Consider the following 11406-nt stretch of genomic DNA (forward strand, 5'->3'; position numbering starts at 1 on the left):
AAGTATCCATTCAGGTCAGACGAACGGACAGTAGCTCTTCCGTGATATATGAACAAGCCGCTATGTGTGCTCAAGTGAGCTTTGGAGCAGAAAACTGCTGCTATAACCTAATCTAACATAAACATTATTATAATTACTTCAACTATAAACTTGAAATAAATATTTTGTTTATTTAAGTTGTGTATATCTGTACTCTGGTATTGAAGTCTCCAGAGGATCCCTGCTAGAATATAACCAATATGGGAGAGTGTATATAGGTATATCACATAATAACCTGTAATGACAGACATTAGCAGATTAACATTTACCATTGTTAAAGTTAATACGTATTAGTTCATTTATATTATATTTGTGGCTATACTTCCCTTGTTATGTGACACGTTTATTCCATCTTTCACATACTCTATGACTTTACGGAAATATTTGTCTGATAAGACTTCTAAAAAAATACAGGGATTTCTATCTCTAATTGCATTGTGTCTGTCCAAAAAGTTGAACTATGTCTGACCAAGTTAGCAGTTCTACTGTTTCCATCAATATCAAAGTGGGTTCAGACACAAATTCTAATAATCCCTGACTGGTTCAAACAATAAAATCTTGCTTACGAGTTTAAAATAAAAAACTCTATTAAAGGCAGCATATGGAGCTGATACATGTATTTATTATAGTATTTGAACATAGGTCAAAAGATATCTTAAATAAAATGAATATTTCATAAGCCTCTTTATATTTCTCTTCCATATTATAATTATTAGCATACTAACAATATACACGTAAGAAGCTATAATATCTACCTTCTTCCTCACATTAGTAAATATATTTGGTTGAACAAATTAAGTCCATCTTATGTAGATGGTAACTACAGACAAATATAAATTTCTAAAATTGTAAAACTTTCTAAATTACAAAAAAGTTTTCAAATGTTGTCCTATCCTTTAACATCTTTAAAAGAAAGTGATTCGGATTGTAAGTCCTTTTGGATATACAATATTTTTACTTAAATGATAGAGTCGTGCCCGTTCTTTTCGCAGTGTTGTATGCGTAGTTCGCTTTGGTTTACACCTATTCTGAGATGGTCTTCTTGATCTAGCGCATAAATAAGACGTTACCCCGCTGTATAATACTGAGCCATTTTTTGTGCTTAAGTACTTATGATTGTAAGTCCTTTTGGACCTACAATATTTTTACTTCAATGAGGGAGTCGTGCCCGTTCTTTTCACAGTGTTGTATTTGTATTTCGCTTTGGTTTACACCTATTTTGATGGTCTCTTGATCTAGCGTATAAATAAGACGTTGCCCCGCGGTATAATACATAGCCATTTTTTGTGCTCAAAGGATTTTAAATCGAACCTAACTTTGGATATATTAAGCTTAACCGACATAATCGGAGTAGATGGATGAATTCTTTGTTTCATTCTCCATAATGCTTCAGTATATAAAATGCATTACCTCTTAATAGATCTATTGTGAATTACACATAATGATATACAATACTATGTATGTAGTACATCTAAATTATATAAATTCAAAAGATTATCATAAGCGCTAAGATTAAAAACTTTTAAGTAATCCTTTCTGATTCACACATTTTTGTCAAATATAAAACTTTTAAGTGCAGTTTATTCTTTCTCCGTCCCCTGCTAGCTGTATGACATATTTTTTTTATTTATAAATCAGGCATATAAAATATGTAGTCAAAGTTTCCCAAAAACAGGTGAATGCCATGCAGATTACTTTTAGTAACTAACATACAATTGCTGCAAATACAATACAGCTTTGGTTCACGCGATAGGTATGCGTATAATCCTTTTGAAAGGCAACGATATGTCATGCATAATATATGAGGTATCTTGAGTGCCGTTCCCATGTAAAACCCATTGCATGCGATGGTATTCGAGAGTGCATGCTCTTCTATATAAACGAGTGCATGCATGTATGCATATCTCCACAAAGAATCAATTTATGCATAAATTTTTGAATACATGGAAGCAGTGGAGAGGCAGGTTTCCTCTGCGTCGATGATGGTGATTGTCTGCATTTCTGCAATACAAAATTGCAATAAATTTTCCTTTTCACTGTAAATTTAAGTTAACTGCACTTTTTTGAAAATTTCACTAAATTACATTTAAATGCATTCGAAATGAGTCTAAGCTTTCCTATGCACCATCGACCATAAATACAACAAAATAGAAAATCCAAAGCCAAAGCCCATTTTCAATAGATGGATGCAATGCAATGGAAACACGTTCAAGTGTCTGCTATGTTGGATAAAATTTTCAAGTGCATATTTTATGAAATATTTTATTATTGGATATAAATTGCATTTTGGAATATGTGTAAGTGTGGATATTTAATAAATTCTTTTTATTCACTTTTGTTTCATTGGTTCAAGTATGCAATGAAAGGTTATTAATACCATTGATACTCTGTAAATTTTTATTCAATTTATTTATTTTTATTTTTATTTATTTTTTTTTTTTTTTTTTGACTATCAACAGTATCTTTTTTTTCATGTTTTTGTAACAAAATAATTGCTTTTATTAAGTGCATTTCGAAAGCTATTGACAAGTGCCATTATGCGTCATTAAAAATGCTATTGAAATATTTTTTTTAAATACATATATATAAAATTTTTTAAAGTAAAAAAAATTAAATTATTTAAAAAACTGTAAAAACTGTTGATATATGAAAAATTTGCCACTTAAATGCTTTTAGCTGAAATGCTTTTCATTTATTTAATGTGAGTATCTGCATTGGTATTAACGATGTCATTCAGAACTAATAAATTCGCAATTTCGCATTAAACTGCAAAAGATAAACACTTTAATTATTAAAGGAAAGTCAAACCATCGAAATATTGTTACAGTTAATCTTACATCTGAAAATGGTTATCCACTCATGAAAACCGAATTGAAATGGCTACGTTGGCAACGAAGTGGAAAACTGAATTTTCCGCAATTTCATTGTCATGCATAAATGAATATAATACTTTGCACTCATTTGCATTTAAATTTGATATGATTTCCAGCAATTTTATTTTAACACAATTCGCAATTATCTCTGAACACTGAGGCAATGGTCAAGAGAACTTGACTGAAAACAATTAAAATCGTGCAACGATTAACCTTGAAGAGTGAGGTAAAATTGTGAAAAAAATAGATTCATATATATAAAAATAATATTAAAAAATAATTCTTTCTCGAGAACGAATCTAACCACTTCATAAAAACAAAAAAAACCTACTAAAAGTTAAATTAAGGATGAAGTATAAAGCTTAAGGCTCCTATATTCTTTTGTGGTGAATCCTGAGTCTTCTGTAAATTTCAAATGTTTACCTTTGGTTCAACGTAAAATTGACTTATTAACTTTTTTTGATGGATTATATTTGCAAATTTTATATTAAAATAAACTTTTACGTTTTTAAAGAACTTATGCTTCTAAGATTGTGTGAAATAAATAAATTATTGTCAAAGTCTTTTGTGAAGATTACCAACTAAAATACAAGTTAAGAAGATCTTTGTCTAATATTAATACTTTATACAATACAGAAGTTCCTATCATAGTTATAGGACCAAAATTTTTGTACCTTACTTTCAAACAAAATATACTTTATGTTTTAACAGTCTTACTAACCTTGGCGTTTCTATGTATATTCCTCTGGGGTTACCCGTTTGTGATTTTCTAGAGATCGTTAAGAACGGAATGTATCTCCTTTTCTGCAGCTAGATAATAATAAATGAAAGTCCAAATATATTGAAATCATTAATAGAGTTCGAGTTCTTATTGCTAGAATAATAGCAATTTTTTCAGGTCACTCACTACTATATAGAAACCTGCATGGGGAAACTACGCTTTGCCGTTCCACACTTATTTTCGATGTTGCGAGAATTTGAATGAAGACAATTACACACTCTGGTTGCTCGGCTTTAGCTAACAAGACAACACAATTTTTGGAGTAGTACTTTCTTAAGAGTATATAAGACTGCTTATCAGTAAGAACATCTATTATGCATCTATTGAACTCGAAGTCGTATTAAATAGCGAAAACATTGATATCGGTTTAATCGCTGAAACTCATTTTACTAAGCAATCGCACATAACGTTTAAAAACTATATTCTATACCATACCATACATCCTGATAATTGCGCTAGGGGTGGCAGCGCTGTCATAATTAGAAACTCGATAAAACATCACTTACTAGAACAATATAGCACAATCGAATTTCAAGCTACTTCTGTTTCCGTGGAAACCTTTAATCAGCCGCTGGTCGTAACTGCATTATATAGTCCTCCCAGGCATCAGTTGAAGTGTGCAGACTACTTATCTCTCTTTAACCGGTTTCAAGGCCGCTTTATAATTGGAGGAGACTTCAATGCAAAAAATACGTTTTGGGGCTCAAGACTTAATACAACCAAAGGAAGAGAAATGTACAAAGCCATGCAACTCGCAGCTTGTAATTCAATTTCAACAGGTAAACCAACGTACTGGCCGTCGGATACTAGCAAAGTTCCAGACCTAATAGACTTCTTTGTCTACAAAAATATTCCAGCATCTCACCTAACCATCTCAGAAGGCTTCGACTTTAGCTCTGACCACTCACCAGTGCTGCTGATAGTTTCACAAAATCCAACAATAAACCAGAACACACTCAAGTTAGCAAATAAATTTACCGACTGGAAATATTTTCAGCTTCAGCTTGTACATTTGCACAAGTTTGATCATATTGTTAACAGCGAGCAACTAGATGACGCAGTACTTCATTTCACTCAGCAATTACAGATGGCAGCGTGGAACAGTACACCAACACCAAAACTCCAAACTTTACATGGTAAAAAATACCCACCCTTCATCACAAAAAAGATTACGGAGAAGCGAAAATTGCGAAAACGTTGGCAAGCAACAAGATGTCCGTTAATTAAATCGCAACTAAACCGAGCAACTAAAAAGTTACGCACATCCATCAAATCATACAAAAATAATACCTTTAATAGTTTTCTGATGGGCCTCACGGCAGACAAAAAAAATGAATACTCTTTGTGGAAAGCTGCTAAATCATTTAACAGACCAATGCAGCAGTCTGCCCCAGTAAAAATAAACGAAACTCACTGGGCTAAAACAAATTCTCAAAAGGCGAACCTGTTTGCTGAACACCTAGAGAAAACCTTCAGTCCAAATGAAGGCCAAGATGTTATTGGGACAAGTACAAATTGGCCCGAAGGCGACGCTGCAATTGTTCCAGTCACTACGGAAGAAGTGAGAAAACAAATTTTGACAATGAAACTCAAAAAATCTCCTGGTTTTGACTTAATAACGGCTGAAGTTCTTCGGAACTTACCCAATAACTGCATCATCTACCTATGCGACTTAATTAATTCGTGCCTCCGTTTGAAACATGTACCCATTTTTTGGAAATTCGCTGAGGTAATTATGATACCCAAACCAGGGAAGTCTCCCAATGATGTATCCTCATATAGGCCAATATCTCTATTGCCAACCCTATCGAAGCTTTTTGAAAAACTACTACTAGCGCGTTTATCACCAATAATCGAGAGAAGACGCTTAATTCCGGATCATCAATTCGGCTTCAGAAAAAACCATTCAACCATCGACCAAATACATGTAGTCGTAAATGCCATTGAATCGGCGATGCAAGAGAAGAAAGTGTGTTGTGCCGTGTTCTTAGATGTATCACAAGCCTTCGATAAGGTTTGGCATGAAGGATTACTCCATAAACTTAAATCATTATTGCCCATACAATACTGTAAGCTGCTATCATCGTATCTAAACGACAGGTACTTCAGTGTTAAATATGAAGATGCACATTCAGCACTAAAGAAGATTAGCGCAGGCGTCCCGCAGGGGAGCATTCTTGGGCCCATTCTATATCTTCTGTATACACACGACTTACCCTCTGCAAACCAACTAGTTACAGCAACATTTGCAGACGATACTGCGGTTCTAGCAATCGAAAACAATATAGAAGACGCGACGGCTAATCTGCAACACACAGTCAATCAAATTGCTTCATGGGCAAAAAAATGGAGAATTAAGCTCAATAAGGAAAAATCAGTACATATAGTCTTCTCATTGAGAAATTATAACCATATTCCAATTCATATCGATGCCACAAAAATTCCACACGCCAACGAAGCCAAATATCTGGGCATTACGCTTGACGCCAAGCTGCGCTGGAAAGCGCATGTTAAGAAAAAACGAGAAGAGCTTGACCTAAAACTAAAGAAATTTTATCACCTCATAGGCAGGCGCTCTAAACTGGCAATCCACAACAAACTAATGGTCTACAATCAAATACTAAAGCCGGCTTGGAGTTATGGCATACAGTTCTGGGGTTGTGCCAGCAAGAAATACATTGCAACTATCCAGCGCTTTCAAAATAAAGTACTACGATGCATCGTAAATGCTCCATATTACATTAGAAACAGTGATCTCCACCGTGACCTTGACATACCAACAGTCGACGTCGTGGCAAAAAGGTGTGCCATTGCTCACAAACAGCGATTGAAAACACATGTCAACGTTACAGCATCCAGTCTTCTCCAGGTGGTTGCAGTATCTAGACGGCTAAAAAGGAAAACAGTGGCAGACTTAATGGACAGCGAGTAGCAAAATAGCTTCATTTTTTTTTTACATTAAATATTCAAATAAAATTGCTTATTAGTACCTTTTTTTTGTTATTTGTACTAGGTGCAATATTAAAACGATTTTTGTCTTTATTTGAAGAATCGTTAATAAATAAAAAAAAAAAAAAAAAAAAAAAAAAAAAAAAATCTATTGAACTTAATAATAATATGTACTTTATATCCAGTGATTTCTCCAGCGGAATATGATATTAAAACGGTGAATAAGTATTTATTATTAGAAGCAGTATGTTAGCTTCCACTCAGTTATTGTAACCAACCAATCATCAATTAGTTATCTTGTATTTCTTGATAATTTCCTTGCATCAACCAACATGAGTAGGAATAGGAATAGGAATGAACGGGGTACTAGCTCCCAACGGAGCGGAGCACTACCGCACTATCTTTTGTGCTGCAACACACCCTAACCGAACAGAAGACATTCTGCCTTCTAATGAAAGCCAGAATGTTGGCCGTTGAGGACCTCCTAAAGTCAGAAGGGGAGAGCAGCTCTCCTCCCAGTGTCCTCCTCCTGGCCCAGATCAAGGCTGGGCAGTCACAGAGAATGTGACTGAAAGTCTCGTCTGCTTCTAAGCAGAGTCGCCACTCCATCTCTTCGGACAGACCTATTTTATTAAGTTGATATGCAGTCCAGAAAAAAACGTTTTTTCATTTTCGTGTCAAATTATGTGGAATCTAACCAGAAAAAGTCTTTTTTACGCTGATATAGTTGTATAATAGTTTATACTGAAACTGGAGACTAAGCTATGTCATATGTTGATCTTGCTTGCTCAGTTTTTTCACATTAATCACTTCAGTTAGGGACAGATATCTAAAAAATAAAAACATTGCTATTAGTGAATTAGATATTAAGTTATTGTTTTTTGGAGTTGAAATTAACAATAAATTATAAGAAAGGAACTTTAGGTGTCTTTTTGTCTTGATTGGAGCGTAGTGTAAACCCAAAATACTCGGTCTGTTGTCTATTGTACAGGAACTCAAAAAAAAAAAATTTATTAATTTCAATAATTTTTAAAATGAATTAAAATTTAAGAAAAGAATTTTTTAAGCAAATTTTTTGTTCTATTATATTAGATAATAACACTTTACCATATATAACTGAAAAAGAATTTTACTAACTGTCTTTGTAATGACTTTCAAAATATGATAAAGTATTATATATCATTTTAAAATTAGTTTTAAATGGTGTAAAGTTTTTAATTATATTACAAAATAAATTTCCTGTTCAGTCGTTTTCAGCTTTTAACATATATGTGAAATATTCATCCATACCTTGGTATATGGCCACTTAAGTCAAATGTGCAACAGTTTAGAAATAATAGATACACAAATGGACGTCCATACATATATCCCCACTCGTTTGTTGAACATATATATATTTTCGGGTTGACTAAATTCATTATATATTGTAAATGCAGTGGGGTGCATTTTTGATATGCAATCAAGAACCCCTCCAAAGTACTTTAGAACGTCGTTGCTGAATGATGGCAATAATGCTCATTCAATGCACTTTTGAAGCCAATATATTGGGTGGCACAAACCGAACGGTATGTTATGTATGTGATATATCGGTGTTATATATGTAACATGTATTTTGTGTAAAAGTTGTTGATTAAACCGGAAATTACAAATTTTCTACGCAATGTGCTAATAAATTCAACGCTTGTTGCTTCCAAGCAATATGTCGGAATCCTTTTCACAAATAAATTTTGAGATTTTCATTTAATAAATTTAATAGTTACGTGTCTGCAATAGAATAACGAATATCTGACGTGACATGCAGGAATTTTAAAACAATTTAATTATTTTAAACGTAACACGTTAAGTGCTTAGCAAAATCCTGTAAGAAAATTTGATTTTAGTGTTGTGTGAATAATTGCTAAAGGACGAAATACTCCACATGTACTTCAGTGCTTCACACGTTCTTCGCTTGTAGCGCTAAGCATAGCCAGATTCGGTGGCAGACATGAGGAAGCGCTCTTCACAGAACTGTGTTTGCATACCAAACCACAAATAACTGAATTGCTGCTTAATGTGCCACACAGTGAAATTGCCTTATTGCCTTATTGCCTTAAGGATGAGTAGCATTTCCTTGCTTTGTGGCGTGAACGTGTTTGTAATTTTAAAGTATCTAAAAGTAGGCTAATCATTCAAATGTTATTTGCACTGAAAGAAATAAAAGTGAGCAAAGAAAAAGAAACAAAAATTGTAAAAAGATATAAAGCGAAAAGTTCCGGAAAATGCAAAGTGCTAAAGAAAAAACTGATAGCAAAATCCACTTTTATCATCCGACAAATATCCTTCGAATTGAATTTTTCCTCAGGCTACACACTACCGCCTCTCTGAATTTTTCCTTTTCACCTTTTTCTTGATGCAAAGGCTGCTGCTATTTGCCAATGATGGCTTCTTTATACGTTTTTTTACCTTTTTAACATCAATCCATTTTTATTCTCAGACACTTCAGAACAGTTCCACACAAACATCACTACTGACTATCGGTTCGTATATTTTGGCTTTGATAGTTTATAACTAAGGCGCGCTGCAGCTGCAGCCGTTGGAGAGGACCGATGTGAATGTGAAAGTCAATAAAAACTTTTGCTGCAGAAATCCGCATTATATAAATGCAAGCAGAAGTTCTGCACTCTTCGCTTTTTTTCATTATAAAAAAAAAATGTTTTTTGTGGTTTATTTTGTAATAAACCGCAATTTTAACCAAACGAAAAAAAAGGCTTCGAAATAAAGAATACAAGTAATCAAAGCTGTTGTAGGCGTGTATGAGGCGCAAAAAGTTTTGTTGCATTCACTCAATGCAAAATGCATAAAAACACAAAACTGCTTTAACATTATTATTAAAATTTTATTTTTCAACATCAATCATAACCAAGCCAATTTAAAACTTCGTTAACAAACATTTTCTGTTATGGCAACGTCAATTGAAGTGAAATCCATTGGCATCCTACACATCCTACAACCGCACAAATAAAGTGAATCCCTACATTACTCGTTGTCAGATAGTTTGACAAAAATCTAATAAAATATTTTAGCTCTCTGATGTACTTGAACGTTCGCTTTTCGTTGGATTACGTCCAACGAGAGCATGGAAGCGTTGAACTGTAGAAAAAATAACTCTGAAATCAACATCCATCCATGTTTGCAAACGAATCGAAATTGATTTACTGTTTTTTCAAAAAAAATTTTTTTTAATTTAAATTATGTTTAGCATACTCTGAATACTACAAAAAAAAATTTAAAAATTATACTTTAAATACTTTTGCAATATTAATGTTTGCATATTGATTCTAGGACGAAGGCTGGAAATTGAATCGCACAAACTACTATCAAGAAGGATGGCTAGCGACAGGCAACATACGTGGCATCGTGGGAGTGACATTTACCACTTCACATTGTCGAAAGAATATGGACTACCCGCTCCGCACAAACTATAACCTACGTGGTCATAGATCAGATGTAAGTCAAGCAATGTTGTGACTATATAATTTTTTTATACACAACAAAATACTTAGTTAGGTTAGGTGATACCGTCAATGACTCCACTTAATTCTCTTCTAAAAATCCTTAACAACACTTACTGAAACAATCAATTCAGACATTGATAATATTCTTATTACAAAGTGAATATATCTTTGACTTGGCTTTTAATCTTTTTGATTTTTCTAACCGTTTATTTCCGACACCCTTTCCTTTTTTACGTACACTTTTCCATTTATCATACCCGTAGCTGATGTTTTTCGTCCTCTTTAAATCTAAAAATAAATGTAAATTAGGCACATAGAGGGCGCGATGGACAGCTGGAGAAAATATGACTAAAGAATGGCGACGCTACGCTCGCCAAAAGAAATATATATAGTCTTGCCAACACATTTTCTTATTGCTGTATTATCGATGGAATTGTAAAACACACACTAAATTTTGCATAATTATAATAAATTTCATTAATCAAAAAAGTATAAGGAAAATAATTAATAAACATATATGTGTAAGTACTATAAACTCTTATTCGTATGAATATACATATTTGTTTCAATTAAATATACTTCCCAAAAACAAAAAGAATAATTGTTCTATTAAGTTAATTACAACTGTAAATACTAGATAAATACTAGTAAATACTAGATAAAAGCACCAAAAATCAAAAAATAGTGTTAGATAAAAGTGCTAGCTATTAGCACGAAACGATATCTCTTGGCAGGAGTAGTAAAAGTTTAAAAATTAAAGCAATTATTTAATTTAATAATAATAAACTTTTTGACCATTTTTTATGTTTTCGTCTTAATGACATCTATATTTTGCTTTTCTAGGTTATATTAGTAAAATGGAACGAGCCTTATCAGAAATTAGCTTCATGTGATAGTTCCGGCATTATATTTGTTTGGATAAAATATGAAGGTCGTTGGTCTATAGAATTGATCAACGATCGTAACACACCAGTAACACATTTCTCTTGGTCTCATGATGGGCGCATGGCGTTAATATGTTATCAGGATGGCTTTGTGTTAGTTGGTTCAGTGGCTGGTCAACGCTACTGGTCATCGATGTTGAACTTAGAATCTACTATAACCTGTGGTATATGGACACCTGATGATCAGCAAGTATATTTCGGAACTACTCAGGGACAGATTATTGTAATGGATGTACATGGTGCTATGGTCTCGCAAGTACAATTGTGCAGCGATGTGGGTATTACGTCAATGGCTTGGTCTTGTGAAAAGTTCAAAATGGAAGAGG

The 11406-nt window shown here is 33.4% G+C and overlaps 1 protein-coding gene across 1 annotated transcript in view; it reads left to right on the top strand.

Annotated features, from left to right (window-relative positions):
• Nucleotides 1-11406, top strand: part of LOC119676755 (tubby-related protein 4-like) — a 22098-nt gene that overhangs the window by 9805 nt on the left and 887 nt on the right. Inside the window, exons 2-3 of the mRNA XM_038088010.1 lie at nucleotides 9964-10128; nucleotides 10980-11389. Of these exons, the coding sequence (XP_037943938.1) occupies nucleotides 9964-10128; nucleotides 10980-11389 (575 nt within the window). The remainder of the gene's footprint in view (nucleotides 1-9963; nucleotides 10129-10979; nucleotides 11390-11406) is intronic.

The sequence above is a fragment of the Teleopsis dalmanni genome, chromosome 2, assembly GCF_002237135.1.
Source record: "Teleopsis dalmanni isolate 2A chromosome 2, ASM223713v2, whole genome shotgun sequence".
Lineage (NCBI taxonomy): Eukaryota > Metazoa > Arthropoda > Insecta > Diptera > Diopsidae > Teleopsis > Teleopsis dalmanni.